Genomic DNA, 18783 nt, shown 5'->3' on the forward strand with positions numbered 1-18783 from the left:
ACAATTGTCCAAATAAGCACTTGTTGAACTGAATAAGCATTATTTTGGTAAAAGATAAAACACACAAATTACAAAAACCAGTATTAAAAAAACAGTAACTGTAAGTTATGGTAAGTACTATGGAAAAACAAAGAAAGAGAATTAAATAGGAGTTCTATTTTAGATAGAATCATCAGGGAAGACCTCCTGAAGGAGGTGACGCATAAGCTGAATCTTAAGAGATGAGAAAGAGTCAGCTACACACAAAATAAAGAAAACAGCATTCCAGGCAGAGGGAATGATACATACAAAGTTCTTGAGGCAGACATTCATGTGAACCCTCAACCAACTGAAAGACCTCACCAGTGCTGCGACAGAATGAGTACGGGCAGGGTGGGATCAGAAGAGAGCAGTAATCAAACATAAAGGGCCTTAAAGGTGGGAGTAGAAAGTCTGAGAGTCTACCTTGTGGTCTACATGCAAAGGGAAGGAACTTGAGGGAATTTAAGCAAAGGAATGACAAGATCCTCAAACCCACTCAATCCAAGGCTCACAAAGACAAACTGAAGGAGAATAAGAATTTCTCCAAGTATTTGGAACTTCTTGTTTACAGAAACTAAGAATATAAATGTAGAATAAAATATTTTTCATTATGATAAAAGTTATTGATTGCCAACAACCAAAAAATCTTTTAGGATACTTAATAAAATTGCATTCACTTTTCTTTGTTTCATAACTGTCATGAATCCTAAGGGATTCTGTGACCCACTTAAAACGAAGGACAGAAGTAAGCATGCTAAGCAGGCAGGATGAGAGTGACTGGGAAAGGTGGCCATGGCTGACAGCTCTGAGGGCCCAGAATGGGAGTCATGTCTGAGCTGTGAGGACCACATCAGATGAGAGATGATTTGAAAGATGCTATGTGACAGATCTCTTACAGAAACGAAGGGCAGGATTCCAGTATAAAATCAGTGAGACACTGTGAGATGCTGGACATTCCAGCACAAAGTTTGTAAGGGGACTTAAAGAAAATTTAAATTTATATATCAGATAATTATCTTTACCAGTTAAGCTACCCTCGAGTAACAGGTCTCTGCCATTGTAAGCTTATTCCCTGGAACGTTGATCCTTTCTCAAAACTGCTCTCTCTCTCTCTCTCTCTATGTGTGTGTGTGTGTGTGTGTGTGTGTGTGTGTGGTGTGGTGTGTGTGTGCGTGTATTGCTTCACATTAGTGACTCTCTAGATTACTACCATTAATATAATAAAGTGTTTTTATTTTCTTATGATATATTAGATAATTAAAACTATTTACTCTCTTAAGGAAATTTATTCCCCCCAAAAAAGCTTAGGGTGGCATGCTTAGATTCCCATAACCTGTACACTAATGCAAGGTTAGTTTAAAAGTGTACACAATAGCTGAGCTTTCCAAAATGTTACCCTGTTTTTGTTTTCATTTTTGGAAACAATAAAATTATATTACTATGAGAGCCTATGTATCATAATAATAACTTTGGAGTTAATTTTAACTATTTTTCTTGGAGGATGAAGGATAGTTTATTAAATGTCAGTTATAACTTCATGACAACTACTTATCTTTCATTTCACAGCATTTGAAAATAAGTAAGAGCAAAAAAGGTGAATACCTACTGTTGCCAGGTAACTGCATCCACTGTGCTTCCTGCCACCTTCATGAATCTGTAAGAAACAGAAAAAAACAAAGATGTTGCAACTTAAAGTAAGCCATATCCCCAGGGATGAAATAAGCTGAGACATAGATCAGGCCAATTCTTGGGCAACTGCGCTTTCTGAGAGGTCCACCTTCATGGTCTATCCATAGCCTTTGAAGGTTAAAAGGTGCAGAAGGTGAAAGCAATCACAATTCCAGCTCTCCATACATCCTTTATCATCTGGAAATCAAGACTCCAAGATAGCATTATATCTTTGCCTGTTTTCCCAATCTCATGCCTGATGGCTCCCACATTGCTTTCCCTGTGATCACCACCTATCTTTTCCATCTCCTATTTTCTGAGGACTTTGAGATCTACTAAGAAATAAACAATAACATTTTCTAAGGAAGACAGCCTTTGAAAACCCTCTCTTCCTATAGAGAAATTTAACCATTTCTGGAACAGTTAAATAGAGAACTGAGTTTCCCAATCAGCATGCTTAGCTGTTTTCCTGAAAGGCATGCAGCAAAGTCTTGCTAGCAACTCGCCACCCTCCTGTGCCCTCTGAGGTTCTATCAGAAACACTGGGCCAGAAGAAAGCACTCAAGGCCACACAGATTCCATGTCGTCATTGTTGTTGTTAGTCCTTCTGTCGTGTTTGACTCTTTCGCAATCCCATGGACTGTAGCTAGCCAGGCTCCTCTGTACATGGAATTTTCCAGGCAAGAATATGTTTCCTACTCCAGGGCATCTTCCTGATCCAGGAATCAAATCCATGTCTCTTTAGTCTCCTGCATTGGCAGGAAGATTCTTAACCACTTGCCACCTGGGAAGCCCAACTGGCTAGAGAAGTAGTATTTCTAGACACCCTAATCAGCTCTTTTTCATGGACCCATGCCACCCCTTCTAGGAGTACTTCTTTTGGAAGCAGGACACAGGTAGCCTCTGCTTTTGGAGCCCATGGATTTCTCTTTCTCTTCTCCTCTCCTTTCTCCAGCCCAGAAAAATCACTTGAATCTGGGAGAATAGCTCCACGCTCCTCACTATTTCAAGTTCTATGCCCAGAATTCTTTCTTTAAAATTCAAAAGCCAGAAAGGCTTGTACTTTCTCTTCTCCGTCTTTTTATGTCCCACCCCTGAGCCAATAAGTACACAATCAGCTATCTGCTTGAATACAGAGGAGGAAAATGGAAAAGTCCAGGGAGAGGGGAAAACAGATTAGGATCCAAAATACTATCCCTGTCATATATGCACTCTAAGCTGCAGAGACCAAGTAGGAAAACCCAAAAATTAAGAAGGGGAAATGAAATTGAGTACCCCCTTCCCAGGATATTTCAGAAATTAGAAAGCCTAGACAAACTTAGACACAAGTGTCATTAAGTATTGGGTTGGCAAAAACATTTGTTTGGGTTTTTCCATAAGGTGTTAAGGAAAAGCTAAATAAACACTTTGGCCAACCCTGCGTGTGTGTTTGTGTGTGCGTGTTTACATGGGCTTTACTTTTACAAAATTATTTCTAAAATCTCTGAAAAGTAAAATCATCTCTATTTACATACAAAAATGACCATAATGAAAATTACACTGACATTTATAGTGCTTTCTCATTAAATTTTTTTTCAGCTTTCTCTGTGTATAATTTCACATAACTCTCAAAACAGCCCTGGTAGGCAGATATTCTTATAATATAGTGGAGGTGGCTAAGTCACATAGAGGTTATGCGACTTGTTCAAATTCATATAGTAATGCAAACTAAATTCAGTTTTTCTGATTCCGAATGCTATGTTGTTTTCAAGCTGTTTTCACTGAGGCCAAGAAGTATATACAACTCTAAAATGCAAAAAAATAAGTTGAATTTTTGCCTTAAGAAAGCACTACCCTATATTTTTCAAAAAAGTAAAAAGGCTTCAGCACCTCATTTGCTTGTTGACTTCCTCTCACAGACTTGAGCATTTCAGTGTTATCTGTAAGGCAAGGAATGTACTGGAGCAAAAGTGTCGAAAGGTGACTGAGTCAGAGCCTCTGCTTTGCATCAACCACAGTAAAGCTGAGAAGACGGACAATGAGACAAATAAGCTACAGTGCCTTTGTGCTGCACTCCTGCTGTGAACTAACTGCTGGGGGACAGCAGTCAGGGAGTAGCTAGCTCTACCTTCTACGGCGTTAAAAGAGGGACAAGCACTGAGTAAAGCTTCGTATCTCACAAGACGTTGAATCTCATATTGAAAGAAGGGTAGGATTTTGCCCTAAAGAGCAGGTCAGGCATAGGAACAGCTAGAGTAAAGCCAGATAGAGTCAAGGTGAATATTTTCTCAGGAGTCCAGGATATGTGGATGTCAGGGGACAGGTAGGAAGTTATCTGACAGAGTGGTCAGATAGCTGGTCCATGATGCTGACACATCTGGCCTTTAATCATTCCTTAACATCTTGGTACAAGTTGACGTCTTGTTTATCTCTGCATGATTAGCACCCAACACAGTATTGTAAAATACATCTCCTCCTGCCTGTTGGATTTATCCTGTGCTTAAGCAAGTGAGGGGGGTGTCAGGCTGGAACATGAGTTTTAAGAAGATTACTTTGGCTACAGTAAAGGTGAAAAGTAGTGGTGTGGACACACTGGTGGGAGATGACTGCAGAGTTATGGGAGGCTTTGAAATGTGGGAATGAGAAAAGACACAACTGAAAAAACACTGTTGGTGCATCCAAGGGGGGTTGGCAAGGGTGAGTTTAAGTGAGGAAAGGGTAAGACAGGGTGTGAGAGAGAATCCTGAAGTTTTAACTGCAGTAATACCATTGCCTAAGACGGGCAATACAGGGACAGACTTTAATGCTGGCGTTGCTGAATGTACTCCAATTCCGAAAATGCCACAGAGGACTTGAAGCAAATGGTCACTGACGGTAACCGTTATGCATTCACAAGAAAATTAGGGGTGAAATGCCCTTTTTGGCTAAAAGGTTCTGGACAGGCAATTAAGAACACATCACATTTGGTGTCTTAGAAGCTGGAAACTTGTCTTCCATGATACTATGATCTGGAGTTCCTCACATGCTTTGGATAGTTTGTTCTGCTAAAGGTTGATAATTAAGTCTTTAAATAACCTTCCGTTATCAAAAGTTACATTACAAAAAGAACGGGAAAACTAGCATTAGCATCAGGAGCATTTAAAGTAATGCAAAAGTTTTCTCCCCACACTCCTACTTCATCCTCAAAGAAAATCTATAATTAAATACAAAATACACTGGATCCATATATGTAATATTATATAGTTTACAGAGATATATTTTTAAATTGAGTGTAGGAAAACACCTACCATGACCTGGACTGGGAAAATCAATTATTCTTCCTAACCTAATTTATGGGTTTGATGAAATTCTAATTAAAAAAAAAATCCCACCAGATATTTTTGAAACTTTGCAAAATCATTCTAACATTAATCTGAAAGAAGCCAAGAATGTTCTGAAGAAAAATTGGAATACCAAAGGGATATTTATTTGATCTACCACATATTAAAATACACCACAAAACCTGCAATTATTAAAACATTCCTAGGAGTTAGTCAGGAGATCTTAGGAATTAGTAAAGAAATCAGGAATTAGTAAGGATATCTATGGAACAAAAGGGGATTTTTATAAAAATTTTTATATAAGAATTTATTACATGGAAAAGAATTTAGTATGTGAAAAATTGAAGCATATTTTTAATGGTGTCATGTGATTTGTGACTATTTGGAAAAAAAGTAAAGTTAGATCCTTACCTAAAGTCTTATTTTGTAAAATAAATCAAAATATTAAAATATAGTTTCATTTCAATAAATATTTAAAAAATATGACAATCACAATTTAATATGTTTAGACCAATATTATTATTTTAACTTTGGTAGCATATTTAAGCAGTAGGAAAGTTGAGGGAAAAACATTATTAAATATTTGTTCACATGAAACTTTTTGTAAACTATGTTCTTCCTTTTTCTTTCTTAGTAAAATAATGAGAACAACTTCAAAAACATGGGAACATTTCTACTCTTATTCTGAGGAAGAAGAATCTAATTCAGAAATAATGTCAAACAAAATTTGCATTTCCAAATACTACTACCAGGATGACTTTTTTCTTGGGGATGGTTTTGGTCACCACCTCCTGTACAATGTTAGAAACATCTGTCCATTGTTGTTCAAGCACTCTGTCTAGAGATCTAATCCCTTGAGTCTATTCGTCGCATGACAGATTTTATTTTCTTGGGCTCCAAAATTGCTGCAGATGGTTACTGCAGCCATGAAATTAAAAGACACTTGCTCCTTGGAAGAAAAGCTATAACAAAACTAGACAGCATATTAAAAAGCAGAGACATCACTTTGCTGACAAGGGTCCCTGTATTCAAAGCTGTGGTTTTCCAGTAGTCATATACAAATATGAGAGTTGGACTATAAAGAAGGCTGAGCACCAAAGAATTGATGCTTTCGAATTGTGATGCTGGAGAAGACTCTTGAGAGTCCCTTCTACAGCAAGGAGATCAAACCAGTTAATCCTAAAGGAAATCAAGCATAATGTTCATCTGAAGGACTGATCTAAAGCTGAAACTCCAATACTTTGGCCACCTGATGCAAAGCGCCAACTCATTGGAAAAGACCTTGATGCTAGGAAAGAATGAAGGCAGAAGAAGAAGGGGGTGACAGAGGACGAGACGATTGGGTGGCATCACCGACTCAATGGACATGAATTTGAGCAAACTCCAGGAGATAGTGAAGGGCAGGGAAGCCTGGTGTGTTGCAGTCCAGGGGTCACAAAGAGTTGGACATGACTTAGCAACTGAACAACAGCAACCAGGATCACTAAACACACTTTTGTTTTTTGAGAAGTATAGAAAATTCACCTAAAATGGAGCAAATTTTCTGCTTTCAGAACCCTTTGAATGATTTTTTTAAAATCTAGAAAAACAAAAACCAAGCACAGAAATAATACTTAAAAGGAAACTGATAAAACTCCACAGAATAGACACTAAAGCCACTAACTTTGGTGACTTCTTAGCCCCACGTTCCCCCTCTGAAAATTAGGGTTTTTCTATATCTTCTGTGTATCTGTATCATTTCCATACTCTGTTTTTATATCTATCCTGGCAATAAGCAAGACGACAAGTCCAAAAAGATTATAAATTTCTTTGTTTAAATCTAACATTGATGGATTCCTCTGCTCCCTAGTTTTGCCTGTTTCTCAGAAACTGGCCCAAACCACATAAATGAATAACTTCAACACAGCTGCAGAATGCTCAGCAATAGTAATATTAGAGGTGGAATAACATGCACACAGACTAGTGCTGTCAGGAGTGAAATACCACTGGGAAAGTGAAATTCCATTTAGGGTCCAGTATTATCCAAGGATTTTCAACCATCCACTTCCATTCTAATCCCTAGATTTAGGTCTATGAATGAACAAGTAAAAGATGACCTAGGATGTGAATAATGACAAAAAGGGAAAATCTTGGGTTTTCCAAGGTTGGATGTCTCCATACCTGAATTATGAAAGCAGGAATCCTGGATGATTATTTCAGAGAACAGAAGATGTCTGCCTTCATGCTGACATCCAGTCATGCAAAAAGGGACAAGAGAAGCGAGAGGCAGGGACCTCTACCTAAGGAAATTGGCTAATGCCAGGTAGACCTTTCAGGCAGGTTGAAGGGATCTTTCCCACTGGAGCAAATATGCTGCTATGGAAAAAACCAAAATATCCCCTTACATTGTGAGAGTTCCTTTCCTCCCCCAAGGGACCCCAAATCTGGGAGAGTTTCTTTCCTTTGTTATCCACCTGCACATATGACGTATCTAAAATATTGTTGAGCCTTCTCTCCCAGGGCATATCACAGCTCCCTCTTATAATAAGGCACATCTTTATTCATGGTCTTTGGGGTTTGAATTCTACTTTTGGACCACAGAGTGTAACCCTAAAAACTAGTTTCTGAATTTTGCTCCCAGGAAAGAGGATAAATCCTTCATGAGGAACTGGATGTCTAAATGACTATAAACTTCAATAAGAGTGTAGGAGCCTGATCCTTCTTTTCCTTGCTCACAAAGAGAATCTTTGGTTATGTAACTAACATGAATAACATGTGACAGCCATTCTACACAAAAGCTAGGAAAAGCTTGTGAGGAAATTATTCATTTTGAGTTACAGCAAACCACGCATCTTCCATTTAGTCCAAAGCCATTTCCATTTCCATGGCTAATTATATATTAAGCTATACTAGGTTAATTATATATTAAGCTCTAGAACAAATAAAATGCTGATTTATTTTTCCCCTGGTTCTCCTGTTCAAATGCCAACATCTAGGTCCTATCCCCACATATTCTGGTTTGGTAGGTCTGGGCTGGAGACTAAGAATCATGTTGCATTTTTAAACAAAGATACTCATAGCAGCTCTGTTCATAATAAACAACAATAGAACTAAATGTCCTTCAGTGAGTGAATGGTTAAACAAAGTGTAGTCCACCCACATCATGGAATATTAACCAGCAATGAAAAGGAACCAATTATTGACATGCACAACAACCTGGTTGAATATCCAGGGAATTATGCTGAGTGGCAATCCAGTCCTAAAAGGTTGTATTTACAGTATTCCATTTACATAACATTTTTGAAATTGCAAAATTATAAAAATAGAGAACAAGTAAGTGTTGGCAGAAGTTTTAAGAAACAGGAAGAATGAGCAGGGTAAAAGAGCTACATGAAAAAAAGAGCTACATGAGCTATTCCTGTGGTGATGGAAATTGTCTGTTTCTTTACTGTATCAATGCCAGTGTCCTAGTGGTGATACTATCCTATAGTTTCACAAGAGGTCACTATTGGGAGAAACTGGGTAAAGGGCACTTGGGATTTCTCTGGACTAAATATCATGCTGCATTTTAAAGAAGCTCTCCAGGTACTTCCAATGCAGGACAACTATGGGCCACACCTTTTACAAAATGATCTTACCAACACCTATTAGGATAGGCCATTCATACAGAAAAAAAATAGGTTCTAAGGGGAAGTAGCATGGGAAAGTGAGGAAAGAAATGCAAAAAAGAAAGTGAAGAAGAGTATTTCCCAAGACCATACGTGTTAAATTTTAATCTATGACCCAGGACTCCAGTCGCCTTCTACAATATTCTTTCTATTCCCTATCTGACTTCTCTGACAACAGAAGATGAGAGAAACATCCTTCATCATAATAGTAATAACTGCTAACCTTCAGCTTGGGTCAGGAATTAGGCTGTTTCTTTAATCAAGAAAGAAGTTTTGTCCAGGAAAAAAAGAAAAAGAAAAGAAAGTAAGTTTAGAAGTGGGTATTAGCATAATATTAGCATAACTGGCATATGCTATTAGCATAATTCTCAGCTAGGAAGCAGACCTTTGCAGTAGCCAGTGCTTCCTTGTTAATTAGTACTGAACAGCTGCTGGGAGGCCTTGCCTCTCTCTAGAGGCAGAGATGGAAACTCTTTTCTTATGAACTAAGAGGAATAAATTGTTTTCTCCTCTTGTAGTTTAAGTCATATAACTCTTTCACAGTTGAAATAAAACAGAAAGGTTATTAGGAATAACTGTTAATAATAATTTCTCTGTGCACCAAACTGTCCCCAGCTGTGCAACTTCCCACTCCAAACAAAAATTCGGTATAAGTAGGTTTGCAGGCAGGAGCTGTGATCACCCTCATTATGCTGCTGCTGCTAAGTTGCTTCACTTGTGTCCGACTCTGTGCGACCCCATAGACGGCAGCCCACCAGCAGCCCACCAGGCTCCCCCGTCCCTGGGATTCTCCAGGCAAGAACACTGGAGTGGGTTGCCATTTCCCTCTCCAAAGCATGAAAGTGAAAAGTGAAAGTGAAGTCGCTCAGTCGTGTCCGACTCTTAGCGACCCCATGGACTGTAGCCCACCAGGCTCCTCCATCCATGGGATTTTCCAGGCAAGAGTGCTGGAGTTGGGTGCCATTGCCTTCTCCAGGAACCACACTAAGCATTTTAAATTCATTATCTCATTTAACTTCACAACATGCCTAAGAAATAGGTAATTTCATTTGCCTCATTTTACCAGTGAGGAGACTGAGGTTTTAAAGAGATTAAAGATTTCCTCAAGGTGACCTTGAGTTGGACCATAAAGAAGGCCAAGCACCAAATAATTGATGCTTTTGAACTGTGATTTTGGAGAAGATGCTTGAGAGTCCCTTGGACTGTAAGGAGATCAAACCAATCAATCCTAAAGAAAATCAATCCTGAATATTAATTGGAAGGGCTATGCTGAAGCTGAAGCTCCAATACTTTGACCACATGATGTGAAGAGCTGATTCATTAGAAAAGACCCTGGTGCTGGGAAACATTGAAGGCAGGGGGCAAAGGGGACGACAGAAGACAAGATGGTTGGATGGCATCACTGACTCAATGGACATGAGTTTGAGCAAGCTCCAGGAGATGGTGAAGGACAGGGAAGCCTGGCGTGCTGCAGTCCATGGGGTCGCAAAGAGCAGGACACGACTGAGCGACTGAACAGCAACAAGGTGACCTGACTGGATGCTGATCTGGGCCTCATCTAGTTCCAAAGCGTATGCACTTTACCATTCTGCTATTTCCACCCTCGTCTTCAGTCCTGCTACACTGGCTCACTACAGAAAACAGAAAGCTGCTGTTAATGTTTTTCTGGAGGAAGGGACCCATGAGGTCAGAAACGCCCAGGGCCCACAGAAGTCATGAGAGCTTGTGTATCGGAACATAGTGAACTTTCCGTCCTTACCCACCCATACTGCCTTCACTATTGTTTATTTGCCACTTTGAGTACAAGTGGAGCCTATGAATTAGCATTAGGCGCTTCACACAAGTTTTGGTAATTAGACGCAACTAAAGATAGAAATTCTGGGTAGAAAAAGGCAATTTTTCTATTTCTGGTTTGCAGATTACTGAGTTTATAGCATATATCATGTGGTCTACTGTGATGGAAAAGACCATTATTTGCTTCCTAATTCTCTTCTGCTTTTATCATCTTTGCCCAAATTAGAATACTTTCCATAGCTTTCTGGGCCTCCATGGGAGCTAAAGGCCCTGTCTAGCTTTCTGTTCTAACCCAGGTTCAAGTTAGAATATGCTACCAGCAAGTCTATAGAATGTTAGGATAACTTCCATTCTTCATTCAACAACTTTGAGCACCCACAAAGTATTATATTAGGCTTTTTGCCACTACTGAATATACATTAGTAAATACAACAGACAACTTCCTGCTCTCATGAAGTTTATAATCTCTATGAAACAAATAATAAATATGCAGTTTTGTGATAAATGCCATAATGGGAACTAACAGTGTGCTGATAGAGAATCACTTAGCAAGGCTATTCAAGAAAGGACTCTGATGGATGAGGTGAAATCAGTAATGTGGCAAGCTGAGAGAATAATTTAGGTAGAAAGAAGCGTATATGTTGTACAACCCCATCCTGTCCACCCTGCTGAAAAAAAAAGAGGGAGAGAGAGAAGCTTAGCACATGCCAGGTCAGTGAGGCTTGAGTGTAGTAAGAAAAAGGGAAATATGGAGAAGAATGAAGAGCTGAGAAGCAGCCAGATCATTTGTCATAGAGCCTTGTTGGTATGGCAAGGAGATTCAATTTTATTCTAAGAGCAATGAATAGTCATTAAAGAGTCTTTATCAAATGACTGACAGCATGGGAATTATGTTTTTAAAAGATTTTCTGGCAATTGTGTGGTGAATAGATTGGAGAGGACAGTGGGTTAGTCACTCAGTCATGTCCGACTCTTTGTGACCCCATGGACTGTGCCTGCCAGGCTCTTCTGTCCATGAAATTCTCCAGGCAAGAATACTGGAGTGGGTTGCCATTCCATTCTCTAGGGGCTCTTCCTGACCCAGGGGCTGAACCCAGGAGTCCTGCATTGCAGGCAGATTCTTTACCATCTGAGCCACCAGGCAATGTTAGAGAGGACAGGAATAGAAGCAAATAGACCAGTCATGGGGCTATTGAAGTGGTCCAAGTTCTGAGTTCTCCAAATTATAACTCTTCTGTTATTGTTTTCTCTATGGCCATCTCTCACCTAAAGCAGGGCTCACATTCCAAGTCAGCAGCAGGGCTCACATTCCAAGTCAGCGTTGTCCAAACACATTAGTGGAACACTAGTCTCTCAAGATATTCACTGAAAACAAGACTACGGTCAAATAAATTTTTAAAATTCTGCATGCTAAATACCCTTCTTGGAGATTCAGAATGTAAACTAATTTAATAAAGATGCTAGGAAGTGTTTCAGTACATTTGTGTATTTCAATATTTCTCAAACTTACTTGACTATGGAAATTTTACTTCCCCCTCCCTCCACATAATGCTATTGTTTTGCAGGACTGGTATTTTCCAGAGCATATTTAAGGAAATGCTGCCATAAGTCATTCTAACCAAAGGTTAACTCCACGTGCATGGTTTACTGGGCCTCCTTTTCTCCACATCTGTCTGTCCCTCTGCAGACAGATTTTCATATTAAGCCCTTGGCTTGGTCACCCTTTCTTACCTCACCCTCTCTAGACTCTGAGCCTATCTGCAAGGCAAATTCTCATCTTTTCTGAGAGTCCATGTTCTCTGGGTTGCCACTTCCTCACTCTGATTATTCTGTCAATAAGCTTTCATCTGTTAATTGTCTTAGAGAAATCTGTCAAAAGTCTCTCACCTGCAGATGATCCCTCTTTTGTGTGTTTGTTATTAATTATTATTATCAGTTTTTAAAAGGAGTTGGGATGGTTTTACCAGAAGAAAGTGGACCTTGTGATCAGATCACTATCTTCAAATTGAAGCACACCCAATATAGTTTAAAATCATTTTTCGTTGCTACAGAGATATTATTTCCTGAGTATGAATATGTGTTCATTTTGGTGTATCTTTCTTTTGAAAATGTCCCTTTTCTGCACGTGATGGCTCTTGAATGAGAGATGCTAACTGTTCAAAAGGTGGGAATCATCCTCTATTAATTCCTCCTATTCTCTCACCTCCACCTTACTGAGATTTCCATCAATAAAGCATGTCTATCTTAACTTCTCTCCATTTCTTCTGCCATTACCTTAATCTAATTAAACATACCTCATAGTGAAAACCTCCTTACTGAGCTCTTTTGATTTCTTACTTTTGCACATTAAAATCTATTTGGCACACAAAATATAGTAGATTCTGGTACATGCTGCTGCCCTTATAAAAACTCCATAATAGCTTTCCATTGCTCAGAGGATAAAATACACAACCTCTTTACCATGGTATACATGATTCAGTAATAATATGATCTTTGCTTGTCTATGCAGTCTCATCTCCTACTGCTCTCCTTTTGGTCACTATAATGCCCATCCTTCTGGTGCTCAAATGCCTTAATTTTGTTTCTGACTCAGGACATTGACAAACATGACCGACCACCTCTAACTAAAACTTTCTTCACTTTACACTTTGAACAATTGGTTCCTTCTCATTTTTTCATTCTTGACTTAAATATATTGTTCCTCAGATAAATTGTCTCTGATTACCTTGTCCACATAAGTCTTCCAACTCCAGGTATCCATTTAATTAACAGAATTACACACAATTTGGGGTAATTTGTTTTCTTATTTACTGTGGTTCGGTTTTTTAGGACTTCCTTGGTGGTTTAGATAGTAAAGAATCTACCCGCAATGCAGGAAATCCGGGTTCAATCCCTGCATTGAACCAGGGTCAGGAAGATTCCCCGGAGAAGGATATGGCTACCCACTCCAGGATTCTTGCCTGGAAAATTTCACGGACAGAGGAGCCTGGAGGGCTACAACCCATGGAGTTGCAAAGACTCCATGACTGTGTGACTGTCACTATTTTTATTGTCTTGCTAAGCTCCAAGAGAGTAAGAGTTACTTTGGCTTTATTCGTTAATATAAACCCAACACTTAAGCCAGGATCAAACACAAAATAGGTGTTCAATAAATGTTTATTGAGAGATAATTTAGTACTAATTTCACTATAACTTAAAAGCCCCCAAAGAAGCCTTAGTGAACCTGTATTCATTGAATAACTGCTTTTCTTGACATTGCCACATCACCAAAAATAGATTCAGTCCTCATTCTATAGTAGATCCAACAATAAACTCCAAATAAGTTGAAAGAGCCTAACCTTGAAAATTGAAACATTTGTAAAAGGCTAGATAAAATTGAAAGCTTTATCCTAATTGTATAAAGAAGGAAACAGAGAAGACAATCAATAAGAAAATAGACAAGAACAACTATCATAAAAAGTAACTTCTGAAATAATAAAAACATATTCAAGGTAATAAGAAAAGTGATACATTAAGATAAAATTGTCATTACATACACGATGCATAAAAGTTTGAAAAAGAAAAGCAGAGAAAAATGATAAAAGCCTAAAGAACACGACTTCATGCCTGTAGATAAAAATCAATAACTGGGAAGGGCCACTTCCTGAATGAGGAAATGAAAATAATAAAATGTGCATTTTATTAAGTACTTCCCATATTCCAGGCAACATGGTAGTCCCTGAAGACACAAACATGAAGATTCTATCTCAGCTTTTTCATATCCTCACTGGGGGAAACAGTCCTGTATAGTCCAGTAAATACCTAAGGAGTTTTAAACTTTTTTAAACTTAAAAATTAGTTTGGTTCTAAAACACTAAATCTGTTCCTACATCCTGAAGGCTTCAGAATCAATAAAACATAGACTGAGTCCTGATCCTAGTCGACAGTCTGTTGTGGGAGGCAGATATGTAAATAAAAAGTTATCATCAATTTGGTAAGTACTATAGCAGAAGAGTAAAGTACCATATAAGGAAAGAAGGGGGTGACAAGAAATCCTGCCCCAAGTTATCAGAGAAGATCTACTGGAAAATGAGGGAAGAGAGTGGTATTCTAAAGAAAATGATACAAAACCAAAAGGTGCAAAGGTGAAAAAGTATGGCCTCTTCTAAGATGGACATATATCTTTTTGATGTACTGAGGGCAGGTTGTGCAAGGGTATGTAGCTGCTGACTAGCTGCAAAGAAGGCAGGCACTGGACCCTAAAGGCCAGGGGTGCATGTGAAAGGGTTTGAATTTCAAGCAAGAGTGACTTGACCACATGTTGCATTTTTAAAAATCTAGGTAAGGAGAAATCTGTTCAAGAAGAAAAATGATAAGGTTTAAAATAAAAATGAAAAGATGGGATATGAGTGATACTAACAAGTCAGAAAAAACAAAACTTAATAACTAACTAATGATACTTGCTCCTTAGAAGGAAAGCTATGACAAACCTGCACAGCATATTAAAAAAGCAGAGATATCACTTTGCTGACAAAGGTACCTATAGTCAGTGCTTTGGTTTTTCCAGTAGTCATGTACAGATATGAGAGTTAGACCATAAAAAAGGTTGAGAGCTGAAGAATTGATGCCTTCGAATTGTGGTGCTGAAGACTCTTGACAGTCCCTTAGACAGCAAGGATATCAAACCAGTCAATACTAAAGGAAATCTACCCTGAATATTCATCAGGACTGTTGCTAAAGCTCCAATACTTTGGCCACCTATGCAGAGTGGGCTTATTGGAAAAGACGCTGGTACTGGGAAAGATTGAAAGCAAAAGGAGAAGGGGGCGGCAGAGAATGAGGTGGTTAGATAGCATCATCAACTCAATGGACATGAATCTGAGCAAACTCTAGGAGATAAAGGAGCACAGAGGAGCCTGGCATGCTGCAGTCCATGGGGTCGCAAAAACCCAGACACGACTTAGTGACTGGACAGCAACAGCACATGGAGTCTGTGACAAAGGAGAGGAATGCATCTCAAATGACCACCTAGTCTGCCCTCCGGCAAAACGGGGATTGTGTCCTTAGGCCAATGTGGGATAAGGGGAAAGGAGACGCCGTTAAGTTTTGGGAAATGTTTGGTTCTTTTCCCAGTTAACAGGATTCAAATTTAAACAACCATGACATATAATCTTGCATTAATTAAAATATAGTACATTAATAAAAATAATACTCATTGCTGTGGGGTATTGGGGGAAAAGATGCACTGATACATTACTGCCCTGCAACCTGGTGAAACTGTTCTGAAAAGAAATCTGGCAACAAATACAAGAGCCATAAAAAATTATCATCTGCTCTGACCCAGAAACTCAGCTTTTTGGAATACAGCCCAAGGATGTAATTCAAAAGAAATAAAAAAAAACTATTTGTATAAAGATGTTTACAACTGTGGTATATATTCCAGACAAAAATTGGAAACAGCCCAAATGCCCAACAGTGAGGGCTTGTTTAGGCAGACTCAGGACATCAGTGCACTGGAATATTTGATTGGTATTAAGAATGACAAATACGAGAACTATGTAGAAATAAGGCAAGGGCAATATAAAACAATGAGCAAAAAATGCAGAATTTAAAATGATGCGTATACAATGATCACAACTATGTAAAATTTTATCTGTATAACCAGGAGGACTGGAGAAACTACAGAGCTGGTAATTTAGAGTGCTGACATTTTTGTTATTGTTAGTTGAGTCACTGGGAATATTTATGCATTTAAAGTTGTACTGCACTGTGTATTTAGTACATATACATTAAGAAAGGTAAATCTCCATTTTTTCAGGAACATAAAAAAAAGTATTCATCAGTACCTTTCCTTCTTGCCTTGTGTAATTTTTTCTAGCCTCTTGAGTCCTATTAGTTTAGATGTATGGAAAACTAGGCCTTTCCACTTGTCACCATACCACCTGGTCACATGCTCATTCTTTAAACTGTCCCTTACGATTGTGTCCAAGTTCTTATTCACAGCAAGCTAACATCTATATGCTCACAGTTACACCATGTACTAGGATGCCTTAGCTATACGTTATATCTCCTCAGTATGATTTTTTAATCTTTGACATAGAGAAATATTTGTTTCTTACCTTCTGTTACCCTGGTGTAACTATCTCTCTTAAATGGGCCTTTATTAAATGTAAAGTCCAATTCCTCTGGATTCTATTTCTTCTAGCCTTAAAAAACTTCTAATTTGGTTATATCCTTTATCTCTTATACCATCTAGCTCTTCTCTCCTATATAAGTCTCAACATACAAACCTGTTCTGCTATCTCCCACATTAAATTAAATGGAAAAATGCCATTATCTCCCTTGACCCCAAATCTCCCTTCATTTTTCTACTCTCTTTCACAGTACAAATTTTCCTAAGAGCTGTCCACATTATTGTTTCCAATTTCTCACTCCTCATTCACTCTACAAACTATTGTGATCTGACTTCAGTTCCACCACCCCACTGAATTATATTTTTCAAGGTCACCAACAACCTGCATGTTCCCAGGTTCAATGGCACTTTTCTGTCTTCCTGTTACTTGTCTTCTTGGCCTTCCAGCAGCATCTCCTCTGTTTTCTTGGTTCCTACACCTCTCTCTCTCCCTTTTCTCTTACATATGAGGCCATCCCTCTTTTCTCACATCTCTGAACATGATAGTTCCTTTGAGCTCTCTCCTAAGCCTTTGGCTCTTTTCTTTATATTTTCTAACTAATCTCCTCTATTTCCGTTGTTGTTGTTTTTCAGTCGCTAAGTCATGTATGACTCTTTGCGGTCTGGTATTCCCATCTTTTTAAAATTTTCCACAGTTCGTTGCGATCCACACAGTCAAAGCTTTTAGCGTAGTCAATGAAGCAGAATTAGATGTTTTTTGGAATCGCCTTGCTTTTTCTATGATCCAATGAATGTTGGCAGTTTTATCTCTGATTCATTTGCCTTTCCTAAAACCAGCTTGTTCATCTGGGAGTCCTCGGGTAAGTACTGTTGAAGCCTAGCTTGAAGGATTTTGAGCATTACCTTACTAGTATGTAAAATGAGTGCAATTGTAAGGTAGGTTGAATATTCTCTGGCATTGCCTTTCTTAGGGATTGGAATGAAAACTGACCTTTCCAGTCCTGTGGCCACTGCTGAGTTTTCCAAATTTGCAGACATATTGAGTGCAGCATGTTAATAGCATCATCTTTTAGGATTTTAAATAGTTCAGCTGGAATTCTATCACCTCCACTAGCTTTGTTTGAAGTAATGCTTCTTAAGGCCCACTTGACTTCACACTCTAGGAGGTTGGCTGTAGGTGAGTGACCACACCATCATGGTTATCTGGGTCATTAAGATTTTTTTGTATGGTTCTTCTGTGTATTCTTGCCACCTCTTCTTAATCTCTTCTGCTTCTGTTAGGTCCTTGCCATTTTTGTCCTTTATAAAGCCCGTACTTGCATGAAATGTTCCCCTGGTATCTTCAATTTTCTTGAAAAGGTCTCTAGCTTTTCCCATTCTATTGTTTTCCTCTATTTCTTTGAATTGTTCACTTAAGAAGGCCTTCTTATCTCTCCTTGCTATTCTTTGGAAATCTGCATTCAGTTGGGAATATCCTTCCCTTTCTCCCTGCCTTTCACTTCTCTTCTTGCCTCAGCAATTTGTAAAGCCTCCTCAAACAAACACTTTGCCTTTGTGCATTTCTTTTTCTTTGAGATGGTTTTGGTCACTGCCTCCTGTTCAATGTTAAGAACCTCTTTCCATAATTCTTCAGGCACTCTGTCTACCAGATCTAATTCCTTGAATCTATTCATCATCTCTACCATACAATCATAAATGATTTGATTTTGGTCATACCTGAATGGTCTAGTGGTCTTCCCTACTTTCTTAAATTTAAGTCTGAATTCTGCAAAAAAGAGCTCATGATCTGAGCCGTAGTCAGCTCCAGGTCTTGTTTTTGCTGACTGTATAGAGCTTCTCCAATTTCGGATGCAAAGAATATAATCAATCTGATTTTGATATTGACCATTTCCATGACGGAGAAGGCAATGGCAACCCACTCCAGTACTCTTGCCTGAAAAATCCCATGGATGGAGGGGCCTGGTGGGCTCCAGTCCATGGGGTCGCTAGGAGTCAGACACGGATGAGCGACTTCACTTTCACTTTTCACTTTCCTGCATTGGAGAAGGAAATGGCAACCCACTCCAGTGTTCTTGCCTGGAGAATCCCAGGGACGGGGGAGCCTGGTGGGCTGTCGTCTATGGGGTGGCACAGAGTCAGACATGACTGAAGTGACTTAGCAGCAGCAGCAGCATTTCCATGATGCCCATGTATAGAGTCATCTCTTGTGTTGTTGGACGAGAGTGTTTGCTATGACCAGTGT

General features: G+C 38.9%; 1 protein-coding gene across 9 annotated transcripts in view; it reads right to left on the bottom strand.

Moving 5' to 3' along the window:
* HPSE2 (heparanase 2 (inactive)) overlaps nucleotides 1–18783 on the bottom strand; it is a 720379-nt gene that overhangs the window by 239000 nt on the left and 462596 nt on the right. For all 9 annotated transcript variants that reach the window (XR_003032892.2, XR_009492978.1, XR_009492977.1 and 6 more), the window contains exon 6: nucleotides 1628–1675. Coding sequence is in view for 3 of the 9 variants with exons in the window: in XM_005225662.5 (XP_005225719.1) it covers nucleotides 1628–1675 (48 nt within the window). In the remaining 6 variants the exon portion in view is untranslated. The remainder of the gene's footprint in view (nucleotides 1–1627; nucleotides 1676–18783) is intronic.

This window comes from Bos taurus, chromosome 26, assembly GCF_002263795.3.
Source record: "Bos taurus isolate L1 Dominette 01449 registration number 42190680 breed Hereford chromosome 26, ARS-UCD2.0, whole genome shotgun sequence".
NCBI lineage: Eukaryota > Metazoa > Chordata > Mammalia > Artiodactyla > Bovidae > Bos > Bos taurus.